General features: G+C 40.0%; 1 protein-coding gene across 1 annotated transcript in view; it reads left to right on the top strand.

Annotated features, from left to right (window-relative positions):
• The window catches only part of PPP1R14C (protein phosphatase 1 regulatory inhibitor subunit 14C), a 55,929-nt gene that overhangs the window by 24,990 nt on the left and 11,918 nt on the right, over positions 1–19,021 (top strand). The window contains exon 2 of the mRNA XM_071549331.1: positions 18,184–18,267. Within this exon, the coding sequence (XP_071405432.1) occupies positions 18,184–18,267 (84 nt within the window). The remainder of the gene's footprint in view (positions 1–18,183; positions 18,268–19,021) is intronic.

Raw genomic sequence — 19,021 nt, 5'->3', positions numbered from 1 at the left:
ACTTTGATCTTATTCCCTTCCTTCCACCTGCTTCTGCGTGTGTGTTCATGCAGTTTCATGTCTGAAGACTTGATTATCATCTCTGGTGTTCCTGATATATCTCCCATTTGAGAAAATCTGTAGGTGGAAGTAGAAAAGGCTTGTGAGAATCTGGAGGAGCAAAGATTATAGGAGTCTTTCTCATTAACATGTTTGTGTCCAGACAGATTTCTGTAAGGCCTTCAAATCTTAAGACTTTGTATATTTGTAAGGGAAGTAGCCAGTCAAATATAACTTGATTGTTTGTTTAACATACTATTATCCTTTAAATTCAAAGTTCTTTTGAACTGGCTATTCTGTATTAAACATGCAACTGGTACTTTAAAGATGCACAGGAGTGCTTCTGCATTCCTTTTGATGGCATCAGTTCTGCAACCATGACTGTGAGGTCAGACCCAGTGAGGTCTTGGTTTGCAGAAAGGGAATGATTACTTAGGGCTATCATTTTTGTCTCTAGAACAGAAATAGGCTGCTGCAGGTGTTTGGTTTATATGCAGGAGTTTTGTAGGCATGGGTCATGTGAGAACGAGCTCCACTGAAACACTTTATTTTGGATTCTTTGGAATTAGTTCCTTTGCTATGCTCTATGGGGTTACGATGCTAAATTTCTTGCACATACTTCACTGCCACCCAAAGGCTCTGGGTTTCAGAGTATATGCTAAGTACAGTGTCAATGGAGAACACTGCTGTCCTTTACATCTATCATTTTTAGTGGCACTGTTTAACTGCTTGAAATTTTCTTCTCCTGCATTTCCAATCCTATCTTTTATTTCAAAGATGGAGTAATGTGAGAAGAATGCAAAACAGTCAGCTATTTGAATAAGGTGTGCTAATGAGAAAAAGCTGAACTATGTTTAAGAACTGAAGCAGAAATTATGCTCAGATTGTATTACTTTCTTTTTCTTGGTATCTGGAAGTAGAAAACAATTTTCTACTGAAAAAAAACTACAGCCCTATAATGAGTAAATTAGTTAAAATCTGTCAAAGTTAAATGTTTGACCTGTTGGTTTTTTCATTGTTGTTGTTTTGGTTTGGGTTTTTTTGGGTGTTTTAGTTTATTTTGGGTTTGGGATGTTTGGTTGGTTGGTTTTGGCGGGGGGTGTGTGGGGGTGTGGAGGGGTGTGGGGATGGGGGTTATGGTTGGTTTTTTTCCCCCCACTCAAAATTAACATTTGTTGGGTGCTAAAGTAGCCAGCTGGTAGTGCCTGTCTTTAGAATTTCTGGTGTGTTTCATTTGATCTGGTAGTAAAATAATTAGTCTTAAAATACAGTGTAACAGATGGAAAAATTAAATTCCTTTAATTGTGATTTGTAACACGTGTCTTTTGGTGAAGCATTGGAAAAAACACAATCAGCCAGACTTTAAGACAGTCCATCCTTTGTTTCAAGTCCTGATACAACCTTGATCATGGTACACTGATGAACTTCATCATGATCTGAAGAAGGGCATTGTATGCTGCTTTCTTGGACTAGGATAATATTATATGTTGCATTCAGGATCAAAAATAGCAGCAGTGAACTTCAGCTACTTCCATAACAGAGGCATGTAGGTTTTCCATGTAGCTGTATGAGAGATACCATTAGTTAGATTCATCTGCCTCGAGACAGACCTCTGTGCTGTAATGGCTTGATGCTCCTGTTCTTTACTGTGGATAGATGGTTGCTCAATCATAGAATCATGGAATGGTTTGGGTTGAACATGACCTTAAAGATTATCTAGATCCAACTCTCCTGCTTTGGGCAGGGACATCTACTAGACCAGAGCCCCATTTAACCTGACCTGGAACACTTGGAGGACTGGGGCATAACACTTCCAGGACTGGGGCATGATACCATTTCTGTGGTAGACACAGAAAACCAGGTGAGAGAAATCCCAACTTGTGAGTCTTGGGCCTTGGTTTAAGAAAAACAAAAAAAAGTTTTTGTAGCTTTGCTTTAAAATGTTGCCCAATACAAATGATTTTGATCAGATGAAGGTCTCATTCTGGAAGACTCCTGCTCCTGAGTTAGATATGACTCTTTATGTATTATGTGCCTTCTTGTGTATGAATTCCAGTTGTCATGTGATCAATGTATTTGATCAGTGTATTTGATAGCAGGGAAGATGAAGAAAGAAGGCCAGCCTCCAAGTGTTTCCGAGATACAAGAGAGTGAAAGGAAAACAAGACACAGAGGAATGAGTAGCTGAAGCGTGAATCCAGGCAAATTCTTTCAAGAGTTCCTTGAGAGTCTGCCCAAGGCTAGAAACTAGCTAGTGTTGTCCAGAAGGAGGAAACACATGATCACCTGATGGCTTGCTCAAGCTGTTCTGGCTCCTTGCTGTAAATATATTGTATTGGCCAATTTCAATATCTAGAAAGTCTGAGCCCATTTTACACAAATCATGAGATCATTTAGAAAAAACAAAGTTGGTCTGTTCCTTGACTCCTTAATTGCTCTTGCCAGCAGCTTCTGACTGATAGCAGCAAACTTACTAAAATGGCTTTGGCAGCTGTTACAGGACATTTTGCAGGACGAAGCCACTGTTATTAGAGCCCCACTGTGATAGGCACTTAGTTGTAAACAGAAATTAAATATAATACTGCCTGAAAATTGTTGTGTTGAGGTGTCTATTGATGGTGACTGCAATGCACCCAAGTGAGATGGTGTTCAATCTATCCAAAAGCTGTTGGTAGTCCAAAGATCTCGTCTGAGTTGTCTGGCCTTAAATTAGCATGCTAAAGACAAGGACCATTTTGGACCTGGAAAAGATCCTGGGTGGCAGAAGACTTAACTAATATTTTTCTTGTGAACACAAAGATGGCTTTCTAGAAGGACACTTCAAAAACTTGCCTTTCATGAACTTGCAGAGATGGGGACACCAGTTCACTGGACACCATCTCAGGACTGCCTAGTAAAGTTCACAGTTTGTCTGTTAAGTAAATCCCTGCATTTTAAAATTTAACTGCACCATTTTTGTGATGCTGTTTCATGTGTTCTGTTGCCTGAAAGACATGTTTAAGCTTTTAACCTCTCCTCATGGGGATTTACAGAAAATTGGGCTCCAAATTTTTTAATCTTATGCAAATTTCACCTACTTTAGCTAGATGTAGTGCTAGAGCAGAAGGCATGTGTTGGTTTTAGCAGTCATATGGCCAGGGAGTAGTATACATAGGCATAACCTGTGTTCCTTACAGACCTGTGAGCAAAGCGTGATGGCATTTTCTAAAAATGTTAAAACAGTGTTTCTGGAGAAGCCTCAGAAAAAGGCCTCTAAATGATGAGTAGAGAAAGAGGCTACTATAGCTATAAGAGGCAGACTTTAGCAGAACAGAACAAGGTATAGCTGTACCTTCTACTAGAAACCTTCTCCTCTAATATGGCAAAGCTTGCAGTCTTTGCTGAACCAGATTTCAGTTCTGCTTGGTTATTTGTTCAGAGCGTCTCTCTTTGTTATGGCAATCAAAGTACTATCTGGAGGTACATGTGAGATGGAGAGTCTGAGATTGTTTCAGAGTTTGTGTGACAGTAACATTTTTAGTGAAGAGCAGAATGTATTTTGAAATTTGACCTGTTAACAGTTCCTTTTAGTAAGACTTATGCTGGGCTGGTTTTCCTCTTTGGAATTCAAAGGCTGAGGAATTAATGTTCAATTTCAGTCTCAGCTCTCCTGATTTACTTGCTACACATATTTTTATTATTGTTTTAAGATGCAAACCCACTGATGTCACAAGTCAGTGGTTTCTTGGTGTATTACAGTTGATACTGGCTATTTTCACATTTTTGCACCTTTTAATGAACTTGAGCGTCTCTTAGCATGGGACCTGGTGAGCTCTGAACTTCAGGATTGGAGCCTTGGGAAAGTCACTAGTTTAACCTTGATTCTTTTGATGCCAGCTTTTCTAGGAGGATAAACTGAGCTGAAATTGCTGAGATTTATCTTATAAATTTTGGAACTCACAGAGAGCTGGTTTGTGTCTCTTCATAATAGCTCGCCCTGACAGTTTAACAGAGCTTATTGACCATCTGCTTTGTCTAGTTTGCCACATGGCAGAATAACAACTAAGCCAAAATACTGGCTGCAGAGTGTATTAATTAATCAACTTGCTTCGAACACTATCAAGGTGCTAAATTGATTAATGTACATTTAACTTGAAGAGTTTTGTCCTTTCTCTTGCAGCAGTCGCTGAGTATTGAGCTGAAGAACCTGAGATGGATATTAAGAAAGGAGCTGTTTGACTGTATGTTGGGGGGGGGGTCCCCTGTTTGTCTCCTTACCCTCTGTCTTCTGTTAACCCACTCTCAACAGATGGGACTTGGAGTATATTACAGTCTTATTCCCCTGCTGCTACTTCTGACTGCTGTTCTTTGCTTCTCACAAAGCTGGCAAAAGCAACAGCTGTTTTGTAATTTCTCTGTTTTAAAGGAGAAATATATAAATGGAGCAGGGGGAGAGACAAAAAAATATAGCCATCTTGCTTGCATAAGACTAGAGAGAAATGTCATTCTTGTCTCTTTTTTGAGAGGCAATATCTCTTCTGAGAACAGGTTCCATGTTCTTCAGTGTTTGTGTTCCTGGAAACACAATGTGTCTTTCTCCAAGGTGAAAGCAGCAGTTGAGAGATTTAAGTGAATAGCATTGGTTATGTCTGCATATCTCTAGCTGGAGAAACCTGACTATGGTCTGCTTATTAGTGTGACTAATCCCGCTCAAAGGCACAGCCCCCTGGGAAAGCAGTTCTTAAATCCAGACTGTGCTGGTGGCAGAGACATATAACATGCTCTCTGAAAGGGATGTGGCAAGACTTTGGCAATATCCAACAACTGTCTGCTTGATCAAGGGACATACAGTAGGTAGCATCTCTGCATGTAGAAGCTGAATCCTGTTGAGCTTGTTATAATGAACAGATGGCTTGTTAATATGCTCTGCTGGGCTATGGCAAGCCATGCTTCCTCAGGGCTTTGGTACCTATACTTTCACTGCAGAAATTTGTGTACATTCTTTTTCTTCTGGTAATTTTCTGTAACAAGAAGTAACTGTTCACACATATGTAGATGTAGGTACATATTTATGGTTCATTAAAATGATCCTGAAAGGGTGGTGTACATATGTGTGTGCACTGTGTATATAGTATGCTGTTGGGTGGTGTGACATGAAATAGTGTTGCAATTCAGTGTAACAACAATCTGAATGAAGCTACTGTTTGACTGTATTTTTAATATACCTAAGCTGCTGGAAATGTTCTGCACAGTATGGAAACAGCTTCAGGAGAAAACTGAAAGACTGCTGTACTCATTTGGGTTCTGTCTGAAAGGTTGTGTCTAGCTGGCTGCAGACAAGGGCCCTGATAACACTCCCTTGTTTTGGCTTCTGGAAACTCAATGCTAACCAGAAGCATCACTCTGATTGTGTTCTGGACTTCCAGGAGTTGCAGAGGATTTCTGATTTACATCAAAGTGCTTTGGATCCCAGGTAGTCTCAGTGTGTGCACTGTCCTACAGAACCAGGAAACTATTTAAGAAATGAGATCTTGAGTATGCATTCGAGTTCTCTCCTTTCTGAGTATCTCTGGTATTCCAGATAATTGAAGGTGGCGCCTTCTGGCATTTAAAGGATACTTGAGAAAATTATGCTCCCCTTAAAATCTTTCTTCCTCCCTGCTGTTTTTTTTCCTCCTACATGAGTAGTCTATCACTTTTTTGTCTCTCACTTGAAAATGTGAGAATTATGGCCCCTCTGCCAGGGCTACAACCCTGGTAATGAAGGGCTAGGCTTTTGATACAGCTTTAAATTATTCATTTTCTGGAGTTGCAGTTCACTCTAGAAAACAATTTAAGTAGTTGTTTTCTTTAGCATGTACATGGAATTTGTACTGCTAAGAAGAGGCAGGGAAGAGACACAAAAGTGTTCATCCCTTCAGTTCAGCCCAATTGCAATTTCTTCACTCTTGCTATTGCCAGTCTGTAAGTTCATCTCATTCAAGGGCCATCATCAGTCCTGGACTTGCTCTGTCTGCCTGTATCATCTTTCTACTACAGTGCTTTGTGAGGGCTAGCAGCTGTTGCATGAGCATCTGTAATTTTTATGGTTGTGCTGGAAAATATTACCTGTTCGTGTATCTGAGGAGCAGAGGGATGTCTCACTGCTTTGGCCCCATACTGTTTTGAGCTTCTTAACACTGTCATGATCATGTAGCTCACCACAAGTTTTTGTTATCCAATGTGAAAAGGTCTGCCACATGTTTGCTGCTGGCAAGATAGTTTGTCTTGGAAGATGATAGGCTCTTTAGCATTTAAAAAGTAAAACTGTAAGTAAATTAGAAGCTTCAGGGATTACTTCAGTTTTTTACTTTTATACCAAGCCAAAACAACAAATATCTTGCCTTACATTATACTTTTCTTCTTCTGTATGCCTTAAATTACTTTTCAGGCTATGGTTATGAAACTGCAAAGTTTTATTTCTTAAAAAAAAAATATATATCTCCATGTAATCCATAACTTGTTTCTTTTGGAATGCCACGGCAAGGAAAACCACTTTTTTTCTTCAGCCTGTGGCCATTTCCAACAATGTATATGATTAGAGATTGCTGACAAGTCCCGACTGCAAGTTTGTGTCTCTGTGAAAAATGAAGGAAAATATTTTCACATATATTTGACATCTGTTTAAGAAAGATAAATCTTGAAGTTGAAGCAGGAGAAGGAGAAGAAATTTTATGCTGACTACAGCAAAGTGAGAATTTGGTTGAAAAAGTGCACTGTTTAGGGGGTCGAGGGAGCTGGACTGGAAGTTCCTGATGCTGAAGGCTACCTTGCAAGGCACTTAGGCTGCTGTCTGCTCTTAAAGCAGTTGTTGAAGATCATCTGCAGGCTCTGCCAAAGTGATAGTTGCTCAGTTTGCATTTTCAAGATGGCAACACAATTTATAAGATTTGCTGGCTGTTTAGGGTGCAATTCTTTGGCAGTAAGCAAAGGTTAGGTTCTCTTGGGATAGGTAAATGTGCCCATAGGGACATAATGGAACAGGTTGCAGAATGCAGAAGGTTTTGGGAGTCACAAGGGTTTGCTGGCAGGTTTTCTTTTAGTTGCAATGAATTCTTCTCTTGCATTTGTATTGGCAAGGATGTGCTTTTGATGTGGAAATAGTGCCTCCTTACAACCAATTTTTTGGAAACTCTCAGGAAAGTGTGAATGTGTTTACTTGAAACTAAATGAATGGAAGGCATTGTTGACACACTTCTGGGAGGTTTTAAATGGAGGTACCTAAAGTGCTGGCTAAAACTGAAATTCCTTTCAAATATACTACATTTGAATATAATACAGTTCTAGAAAAAAAATGAATGGGCTAAAACTTATTAACAATTAGATATTAACTAAAATGGGATGAAATGATATGACATTGAGCCCATGAGTACATGTCAGTAGTGAAATGGTGCTTTTGCAAGTGTGAAGGAAGGGTGATGCTCCATGACAGAAATCTCAGCTAACAAACCAGCTGGGAAGGCAACACTACAATGCAAGAAAGAGATCTGAATGCTTCCACTGAAAATCCCAAATCTGAAAGGAATTAATATGCTCATTACAATGGCAGAGAATATAGTCTGAATTTGTATGTTCAGCTTTCACTTTCCAGTGCTTACTTGTTTTGTCAGTCTACCAGTGATATAAATTTTTCAGGTGGGGCACTTCTTAAATTGTGAAGTGTTAAGAAATTAGAGCTTTCTATTTCCTAAGGTGTTGATCTATTTTGTAAGTAGAGAAGAGTTGGGGAAAGGTGCCTTTTTCTAACTTAGCAGCTGTGTCTGCATTGGCATCATGATGACTCTTCCTTGGAGACTAGTCAAGAATTTCCCAGCCAGGAGAGGAAGGCACAAAAAGGTATTTTGCCTGTTCAAGGGTAGTGGCCATGATTCTGTTGTATTGGGCAGTTGCATCAGTGTCATAGTCAAAAGCATCTGATTTTTAAGGGCTGTCACAATTTTTCTGCAGTTATCAAATACTCACATGGTAAAATAAGAGTAAATAGCAAGTTGTATCTGACTCTCAACTTCCATTTCCCAACTAAACCAATGGAAGTATTTAAATGAATGATGGGGCCATGAACCAAGCAAGGCCTGCCAAACTGTGTTTTTTGGCCAGCTTGGGAATCCTAGAAGCTGTTCTGTTCCAAGTCAGAGCCTATTTTGGTTTCTCACTGTTGGGTGCTTTACAGCAGGAGTTCTGAGCAAGTGCCTCCTAAACAACTGCTCATACAAGAACTACTGTGTATGGACAGACTGGAGTCAGCACTGCAAGTGTGTGACCCCTGACTAGTGTTTCAGTCACCCATTCAAGCAACAGATAAATACCAAACTAAAAATAGCCTAGAATAAGTATTTGCAGTCACCTACATAATAGGCTCTTTGGAAAACTTGTTAAAACACAGGATACCAAGAAACTGATTTGATAAAAAAAACCCTAAGTAGTGTGTGTATGCATTTGTTTTACTTTTACAAAATTCCATTTAGTAACTAATTAGAGGAAAAGTTACTTCTGTTGATTCTTTGCAAAGTACTTCCTTAGCTTTCATATAATAATAATAATTATGAATAAATTAAAAAAACCAAAACAAACTGAGAGGGCAAATTTCTTGAACAGAAGTGAGGGAGAGTAAAAGGATCTGTTATTTATCTTTATTGGCCAAGGAACATGCACAAGCCTCCAATGCTGTTTATGGCATTGCAGGCTGCATCCAACTCTGTAAGAGTTACCTCCCTGCTGCTGATGGGAGAATGCAGCCAGTGAAATGTGGCAGCCAGCCCAGGCATCTAAGTAAAAAGACATGGTCTTCTGAAAGAGCACAGAAAGTTTTCCTTCCAGCCAAGAAAACCTCATGGGTGTGTTGGTGACCGACAATCGGTAGTGTGTCTGCTGGGCAAGCCCAGCCTCAACTGAGCTGGCAGAGTTTGAAGTGCAATAAAACTCAGTTTAGCTCTCCTAACACATTATTCTTTCAATAGCAGCTTTCTGGCTTTGCTAGCAAGCAGGATGGACAACTGTGGAAAGGGAGGAGCCAAGGTTTATTCTGCAGAGACTTGTAGAGTACTTGAATGAGGTCACTATGGCATTCTCATATGGTCTATAAAAACATGAAGGCAACTCTGACAGTAAGGGTCACATTGATGCTGAATTGGACAGTAAATTTTAATGGATAGTTAGCCATACTGATTAGAACCCCTGACTACCATTTGAAAATCCCATTGCCATCACTCCTGGATGTTGCTAGGCCAGAATCTACATTGAAACAGTTAGTGAAAATGAAGATGCTTTATCTATTGCAAGTTACAAGCATTATAAATCTTTAGCTTCAAATTGATATATTGATGGTTTTTCAACTACTTGCTCTGTTCTTTGCTAAGTAGTACCATTTTCATTCAAAGCTTTGTGTTGGCATAACTGTGTGACACTAAGGCAGTTTAGATGTGATGTGCAGCATGTCTGTGGTGCAGCAGAACACAGTAGCAGGGGAACAGTGCAGGTTTTCCATTGCTCAATTCAGAAAACCTGTAGCTACATGGGCTCTAGATTGAGTTGTCCTTGTCTCCCTTTCACTGAATAACTTCACTAAGTTGTTTGGTACTACTTGTACCTGTCTCAGTGCACTTCAACTTAGCCTTCCCTCTCCCCTCTTTCAGCTGAATTTTGACACAGTTGGCTATCTTACCCCCACCCCCTCCCCTTATACAGGGTAAATGTCATGCTAACCATTGTTGTGATGTAGGAGCTAACAACTGACTTAAGTGCCTGTAGCTGTAAGGAGTTTGTCTAGGGGAATTCATAGTGTGTTGCCATTCTCTTTCTGCCCTCTAGCCTTCTAATTGAAGGAAAGGCAAAGCTGCAGTGGCATCTGCAAAGAGAGCAGCTACCTCTGTGTTGAATGTCAGTGCAGGCAGGCTTGTGTTCTGGAAAACTGGGTGGAGGAACCTGTGCTCTGGATGTGGATGTCCCTTCACTGTCCTCTTTCACAAAGGCTTGCCCATAAAGGAAACTTCCACAGGAATTGCATTGAGGGATGGTGTTCATATTCTGCCCCAAACCCTAATCCCTCCTTGCTGATGGAGAATACCGACATATGCAGTACCCCACAATAACAGTACAACAGAGTTGTGTCTTTTTGTATCACCTAAGTGCCAGGATTGTGCTGTTGCCTTTTTTGTGTACTTGTGTGCTATTTTACAACAAAAACTTTGGAGTGCAGCCCTTAGAAGGACTGACTCTTTGAATGCAACTTGGAATAGCATCTGTCTACTTCATCTGCTCTACTGTCACTTGAGAGCCAAGAGGAGAGACTGATCTGTGGCAGTGCCAGCTTGAAACAAACAACAATAGTTTACAGTGACTAAGGGAAGAGAAAGAGCCACCTTCAGTAATGAGATAGAAGAACTTGGCTTGAGTGGGTGCTCATCCCCTACTTATTAAAAATATCAGTTGTTCTTAATTGCTTTAATGAGGTTCATAATTAGAATTTTAAGTGTTTTGTGTATACAGCCATTACCCTGTTAGTGTATTTTTCATTTACACTTGAATTCTGAGGCTGTAGCTGTACCTAACTCCCAATACATTCATGATGAACCTTAAGATGCCCTTATACTTAAGAGATTCCCAGGAGTTTTAAAATTTGTTTTGCACTGTCTTTTCTTTGTAATCTAAGAAAAGTAAGTTGTTTTCTTTGTAATCTAAGTAAGTTTCTAAGTAAGGAAGTTGGAGCTGTTCTTGGCTATTGGTAAGTAACACTAACATTGTGGAGTAGTGTCCCAGTTTGCCTAGGGTGATATCAATGATACAGCAAGTGTCCAGCTTGACATCATTCTGTTCTGAATTCCTTCCTCCATACCACTACCCAAAACCAAATCCCCCAAACCTGTGACCCTCATGACTTAACACTTTCTAGGCAACTTGCAAGAGTACTGATTGTCAAGCTCTGTTTTCAGGTAACATAACTCACAGAGGGAGCATCTTCCTGTTGTTTGACTGTATCCAATCTCTAAACCTGTCATTATGGAGACTTATTAAATCAAAACTTTGTGTGTCTCTTTTGCTTGTAAGGGTCATACTGCTCAAACTGATCTGCTACCTGTATGGCAGGAAGAGATAATGGAAATGGTGGTAGATATGGAGAAGGTCAAGAATTCCTAACATGCTGTTTCAAAGGGGGTTGGCTACATTGCAGGATGGGTATGCTTTTCCAGTTGTCCAAGGAGCTTGGTGATACCCTTTTCAACATGTAATCCTGTGCTTTTTCACATAATGTGTCTGTCTGGGAGCAACACACACCTAAGTTGCATACTGACATGGATTCTGGGATGCTGTTAGGCTGTGCTTTAGACCTTGGAGCTTGAGAGTGCTCCCTGTTCCTGGGGTACAGACATGAATCTCCAACAGATCTCCTTACTGAGATTTCCTTGTATTATGATGTGCACTTCCTAATATAAGCCTCAGGCTATTTGCCCACTTACCTACTAACCAGAATAGGGTGATTTGGCAGATGCAGACAGCCTTTAGCTGACTTCTTCTCTAAACTGGGTGAATGTGGGTAGGCTTTGGTCTGTAAATCTAATTGCTCTCTTAATAAACTGTGGCACTCGAATGTACATGCTTTGCCAACAGGGTTTATTCTCTTGGTCTGAAAGCTGCCCTAATGCAGCTGTATTTTCTGGACCATGCAGTTTGTGCACACTGGCTGAGCAAGTTGTAGTCCAGCTGTGCCTGCCTGTGTAGACACTATCATAGTGTGTATCTGTCCATCTTTCTCACCTTTTCTGCAAGTTTGTTCCATCCTCTTCATTGCTAGACTTTGATGATTCCTAGGTAAACTCCCTCTCTGCTTCATAGCAAGGTGTGTAGTCCTTCCTGCAGAGCCCTGTAAGCATTGTTCTTGACATTACTCTGGATTTAACAACTGGCTAACACTTTAAAAATGTTAAACTTGTCCAAATTGAAATAATCTGAGCTGAGGAGGTTCTCAGTATGTGCCTGCCTCAGATGGAATATCTTGGAAAGTTTTTTCAGTAAGATCTCCATTATTTTGGATGTTGAGACCAAAATCAGGAAGCAAAAAAAGAGCGGTTTTCCACATTATGTGAGGACCTTGAACAGCTGAATTGAAACTCTAGTATGTCTGATCTCGGGAATTTAGGAGGGGCCAGATTTGCTGTGTGTCAGAGATTCCTGTGGCCAGTTTATGAAATTGTTCTCAGTTTAATAAAGCACTTCCCCATCTCTTTCACTTGTTCTTGTCATGTGCCTGAACTTGTTAAATTTTGGCAATGAGCTCAAAGATTGTCATATGTGAATGAACTTGCTCAGTAGGGAGCTAGAAGAGACTGGGCTCTTGCAGTTCATCTTGGCAGAGAGACCTTGTCACAGCTCCTGTGAGCTGAGTTGCTCCTTTTTCTGCTTGCAGCAGTCCCTTCTCTGGCCCTCAGTTGCAGGGAAAAGGTGCATTGGATGGATGTAGAAGCAATACCCCAAAAAGTAGGAGCAGAGGTGGTAGGCTTTTGCAGAAACCAGGCTGTGAGAGTAAAAGCTGAGGGCTACATTTTTAAGAACAGGAACAGAGGGCTATGTGTAGTCGAGGACAAATGTTAAACTGTTATTCTCCAAACCCAAGAAGTGCCTCTAGGTCTCAAAAGACCTTTCTATACTCTACCAGCAGCTTCAGGGGTCCTGGCTTTGTTTGCAAAGTGTTACCTCCCTCTAGTGGTGTGAATGCAAGGCTATGGACTGGCAGCTCCAAGAGTGAGGGTTGGCCAGATCTGATCCAAATGGATAAAACACCATCTCCTTGACTTTTATCTATCCATTTGTACCATGTTATGGAGATATGAGATACTGGGCAGCTTGTGTTAGCCATTCTGTTGACAGGGGTGCACTCAGTGTCCTTCCTTTTCTGTATATTCAACTGAACCCGTATGATGTCAGGCTTGAAGACAGGCTCAGCTCAGGACAAGGTTTCTGTTAAATAACCACACTGCTACAGATAAATTATGATTATTCAGAAACAGTAGGATCATTGACTCAAAATGGGCAGACAAATCTGGTAACTTTGACTTGAATGTGTCTGCACTTTCCTCCATCACTCCTGTTCATTAAATAAGACTTCCTGTAGGTGGAAGAGGCTGTTGCTCTGGTTAGAACAGATTGGGTACAAAATGGGTTTTTCTAACTCTTAGAGCCAAGACTGGATAGCATGAGCTCAGGAGTGTGAGGACTCACACTCTGTGTTGCTTTTGAGATTTCACATTCGGTGACTGGTTGCTAATAAGTGCCTGATGGGGGAGAAAATAATATATAACTGCATGGTAAAGGTTGTATCATACTGGGAAGCAGCATCCTAAATGTGTTTGCTGATAATCAGCTGTACAAACTAATATTCACTGTTGCATGAATTGCTTCACCTGGACCAACAGAAATGAGGGATAATTTTTTTCCACATCTAACATTAGATCATCATGTCTGCTATGGCATTACTGCTGTCAATGTTTTAGGATTGGAGAAAACATGCTGTCATTTAGTAATTGGGTTGTACCGCTGAGGATTTTTGTTCCTACTTAAGTTTCACAAGTTTCAAGACAAGTTTCACAAGTCCCTTGTTGCTGTCTTCAACGTCCTTTCCTACTCTTCTCTTCCTCATACCAATCAATAGACATGAACCATTTTTTTGTCTTACAAATACCTTTATTTTACCTATGTATTTTGACTCTCCACTTAACTAGGACTGGCTTGAAGTGAAAAAATAAAAAGCTTTCTTTGATTCTGGATTAATAATTTTCAATCACTTAAACTTCCTTTTTTTATTCTTTTATTTACTTTGCCATGACCCATAGCTCTCCAAAACAACTGAAGGCTTTGAGGCAGGCAATACATGGGTTTTTCATTTGTGTTTTCTACAAATTACTATTTGGTCATATTCATTTACCTGGATTAGTTGCAATCCATTCATAATCCCACCAGGTTACATATGAAATCAATGACTTCTAGTCCTGGTAATTTATGGCACTTTTATTTATCATCCTGAGACATAAACCTTTGTATTACAGTGCCACACATGTCTCCAGATGAACTTGTTTAGAGATAGCTGTATTAGATGCCCAGCAGATGCCTGCTGTAAAATAAAGAAATATTTTCATATATTAAATGGATATTTCTAGAAAAACTGGTCCTATTTTCTAGTTTAGTTTTGATCACTTACACTGGCATCTTCCAGGACTTTGAGAGAAATCCCTGATTCATACAATCTGAAACTTACATTCATCTGAATTGTATGATTGTCTTTCCTTCCTTTTCCTTCATTTTTCTCTTGCTGTCCTTTCATGTTGCTTCCAAAATCACTATACAAATGTTGGCTTTAACTTTTCTTGCTGCATTTAACTTTTCATTTCTTCTCCAAATTTAAAATCTAAAGTAAAAACCAAACAAGCCTATTTAATTATTTCCCAGGACTGCAGATGAGATGATGCACAGTGAATGGGCAGTGAGGATGTGAGATAACAGGCTAATTTGAGAGCTGGATTTATAGTGGGAAGTTATCCATAGGGCAATTATTGCCCTTTGAATTTTAAAACCTCAGATAAATGTTTAATCAGTAAATACTTGGAATGATGTCAGACCTGCTTTTGCTTTACTGGAGGTGCTCTCCTCAGGGTCAGCAGACTGGAGTGTGCAAGAGCTCTTCAAGATGCTCCTGCTAAATCCAGCCCTTTGGTTTAAGCTGCTGCAAAAACTGGTTGTAAAGGCTTTTCTCTGCTCTCACTGAAGGATGCACACTTGTTTCTACTCCATTCACCACTGGGGCTGTGATCACCTCTGACAGTTGGAGAGGTTGTAAGGTCTTAAATTGCTACAGCTATTTACTACTTAATGCACGTTTGCGCTCAAGGTCTTTTGCCAGTAGCCTAAAAAGAGTTCATGCAACCTAGAGAGTCATGGGGCTGTCTTTCAATGCAAGGTTGAATTTAAGTTACATTAAATATCATGGAAACTAACTTTGATTTTTTTGTCTTTCAAATACTGGAGCAGAAATCAGTTCATGTTCTGCCTTCATTGTTAATGCAAACTGGAGAGGGTGCTTAAAAGAAGAGTGTCCTTTCTCCCCTCTCCCAAGTGTTTCAATTGATGTTTGCAGCCAAATCCCCCACACCTCTTCTGTTTTAGCTTTCCTGGGGGCTGCTCCCTTGTCAGCATGCTGCTTGTGGTTTCTCCCCCAATATGTGGTATTTGCACCACCTTGTCTCCCTCTCTCTCAAGCAGAGCATGGCAGTGCTTTGGGTTTTTTTGCATAGCCTCAGGACACTAACAAGACCCTCAAAATACCATTCTTTGGCTAAGCACAGAACCTTTCAGGCTTGCCCCAGCCTCATCTGTATCTAGCTGCTTAATTGTTGTAGGAACAACCACTTTTATTTTACCGATAAAATGTGTCAAACAGAAGATGTGACTCTATATTCCTTCCCCTCTCATTACAGCTGTTGTGGAGCAGTCAGGCTCCTGACCTAAGGGTGTGTTTTTTATGTCTAACTTAAAACTCTTGAGGTCATGCAGACACAGTAGTTCAGATGGAGAAAAAATGTTTTGATTATGTTTGTTCATTCAGCCAAAAATAAGAGCAAGGGTTACCTTTTTGGGCTTCCCCCTCCATTTGTGGATTGTATCAGAGTTCAAATCTGCTGTGAGGTGAAGAAAATACACATGATCTTTTACAGAAAATGTAACTTAATTGAATGGCAGTATGTCAGACAACTAAAGTTCCTTGTTTCAGAAGTATTTATTTTTATTTCTTTTTTATGGCTTTCTGTGATGTAAAGGAGCTGTGTTACATCTTACACCAAAGCTTCAGTGAATTGCTGGTACAGTTGCCCTCTGATGGCACTGTGAATGTTGAAGATGTAGGAGAAAGGTGACTTGAAGATGAGTGAGGTGGGATAGAAGTAAGGATTTCTCCCATGTAACTGGTACCAATCAGAGTAAAATTAGCCGTTCAGGAGTACTCAGCTCCAATGAATTGTGATCACAAAAAAGAATTATATACCTTATAGGCAATTCCCCCTTACTGTTGCTTTTCAATGTTTCAGTTTGCCAGAATGCTGCTCCAACAGACAAGAGTTCAAAATGTGTACCTGACAAAATATCCAATGTGCTGAACAGCACATCTGAATGCAGGCAGGTGCACAACTGGCATTTACACAGGTCAATGAATGTGTATTCTGATAAGTTTAAAGTATTAACAGTAACTCCAGGCGCCTTGTCTTAACAGTATTTGTGATTAGCTGCTTAGTTAAAATGTTCGGGAGGTTTACTATCTGAGGAATTTCTGGTTCTTGGTGTGATGTGCTAATTAGCATAGAGTCAGGATAGTAAGCTACTAAGTATTCCACTTAGTTATGGATTAATCTTTATCCTTTCCAATTCTAATGGCTTTTGCTGAATATCTTTTTAGTCTGTGGAAGACTTCTCTCCTCTTCTCCTTGTTTAAATTGCTAATGAGTCTGTAGTATTAGGCTAGAAACTCCCTTATTGCCAGATTGTATTACAGTAACTAGTATCTTCGATTCATCTCAGCAAGGGTCCATGCTTCTTTTCTGAACCTGCTAACTGGACAAAGAGTGTTCGTCCTGTATTTTTATTCATTGGGTCTAAAGGCCTGAACAACTGTGCTATCATGTTCCTGCACACTTTACTTTAGAGATGGGGAATGAGTAACTTAATCATCCAACTTCTCTCCTTCCTCCTCACACTCAAAAAGGTGTTGAACAGTTGGCATTTTGGATGGAGTTTTTGATACAGGTTGTTGTTTGCCACTTTGGTGCTTAACTTCTGTTAGATTAATTCAAGCTAGTTTAGATTAATTCAAGCTAATTCCTTGCTAATGTTTAGTCTCATCTTTTATCCAGTACAAGAGTAATTTTAAGGGATGGTGGCTTGATTCCTTGCTTCCAGGCAGAGTATTACCTGGGGCAGTTGTTATTGGAGCTGTTAAGTTATTTCACAATTGTTGAAACTTCTGCAAATTGCTGGAACCATCATATTTTTTTTGTCAAAATGCTTTCTTAAAGGTTTTTGAAAAGTGTTGGTGGGGTTCAAGAAGACAGATGCTGATGGGGATAGTGGTCTTATTGCTTACTCTTAAATTGCTTATTACCTGACTCTTAAATGCGCCCTCCATTTTGGAAGCTTCCAGGTCCCTGCTTTCATTCAGGTTGTGCTAAGGTGATGTTGTGTCAGTGAGTGGATCAGTGGCAGTGTACATGTGGGAGAGGACAGTCTTCCAGTGTCTATGTGTTGGCTTGAATGGAGGAGGGGCAACAGAGGAGCTGTGTGTCCATGGCCCAGAGGACAGGGTCAGATTTGGACTTGGTGTGGCCAAGAGGCTGAGACCAAAGTTTTATATGTACAGTGAAGTGCTGCATAACAATTTTGATGAGAAAATGCAAAAAGTGGCCAGCAGAATACTTTTTGCATAATTGAAAATGCAAAAAATGGTAATATCTGTGGATGATGAATTCTCACTGGGATTCCAGAGCTCAGGGGTCCTTCAAAATGTGTGGAATGCTGCTCTGACTCAGGGAACAATGCAGCTGTTTGGTGATACAAAGGGAGAAGTGTGTGGGTGAAGGAGGTTTAAGACAAATTCTGTAAAATACCCTATGTCTTAGACTTTGTGCTTCACTGCAGCACTGAAAATCTGAGCTCCTCTAATGGAACATGTATGTCATCCTTGTAAGCCAGCTTTAAGCAAGGGAGATCTTCCCCAGAGTTAACAAAATACGCAGTTCAATCAAGAATACTTTCAAAGCAATTTTGTAGCTTACTGCAGCTGTTATCTACTTCCCCTTCCCTGACCTCTTCTTCATCTTCTTGCCCAGTCCTGTAAGAACAGCATGACTTGTGCTGCTGGGCAAGAGTTAGTAACATACCTCCGGGCTGTGAGTAAAGGGTTGCTCAAGAGCCATCACCTACTGTGTGGCTGAGGCTTTGCCTTCTGCTGGTCTGGGAGAAAAGAATCAAGTCATCATCCCTTACTGACTTCCTAGTCTGGCTACAGGAAGATAGGTTTGTGTGCTATCACTGTGAGGCTTTTGAAGTTAGTTAAAGAGTAGATCTATGAACTTAGTGGGTATTTTTTCTTTACAGGAAGAAGAGATGCCTGAAGTAGAAATTGACATTGATGAACTTCTTGATGCAGCCAATGAAGAGGAGAGAGCTCTCAAATTACAGGTAATATTGTTTTATAATTTTAAATCAGAATGGAGTTGAAGTAATGCATCTGGATCAGTATTTAGTGCTTGATTGAATCCACTGTAAATGTTGAATTAGAACTGAGAGATTCTTAGATCTGAGTTTAGCATAGTCTACTGCACTGTTCAGAGGTAATCCCAATTCTTTTAAATAAAATTTCTGGAAGATAGGTGACATCTTTATTTACTCCTGTAAATAAAAGTTCAAACAATCCAGTAATATAGGGAAATATGCTAAGCCATATTAGCCTCATTCTAGTTTGTACAAGTGTATAAAATAAAGAAGAGAAAACATAAAAAAAACCCAAACAAACCACAGTCACATAGAAAAACTATATGGCTGTGAGTCAGTTATGATGACCAGATAGTTTCTGTGATTCACTTCAGCAGCAGAAATATATGTGCATGCATATACAGACCAGAAATCTTCCCTTGTCCTTAGACTATTGGCAGTTATTTCTCTGTCTATACTAGCTAGAAATCGGAACCCATCAAGCTACCTTGGAGTAACTGATCAAAAAGCTTGAGGAGAGGGAAGACAGTCGGGAACAGAAATCAGTAGGGAAATTCAAAAGTGATCTGCTGACGTTACATAATTCAAACCTGGTCTCCAATTCTTTGAATTCTGTGTGTGGTAGAAGCTAATGAGCGAAGGTGAAGAAGAAAAGAAACATCATTGTCTTAACATCTCTCTCTCTCTCTCTCTCTCTCTCTCTCTCAATCTATCTATCATC

The sequence above is a fragment of the Pithys albifrons genome, chromosome 2 (assembly GCF_047495875.1).
Source record: "Pithys albifrons albifrons isolate INPA30051 chromosome 2, PitAlb_v1, whole genome shotgun sequence".
Classification (NCBI taxonomy): domain Eukaryota; kingdom Metazoa; phylum Chordata; class Aves; order Passeriformes; family Thamnophilidae; genus Pithys; species Pithys albifrons.
The sequence above is the reverse complement of the archived record's forward strand: the minus strand, read 5'-3'. Positions and strand labels throughout refer to the sequence as shown.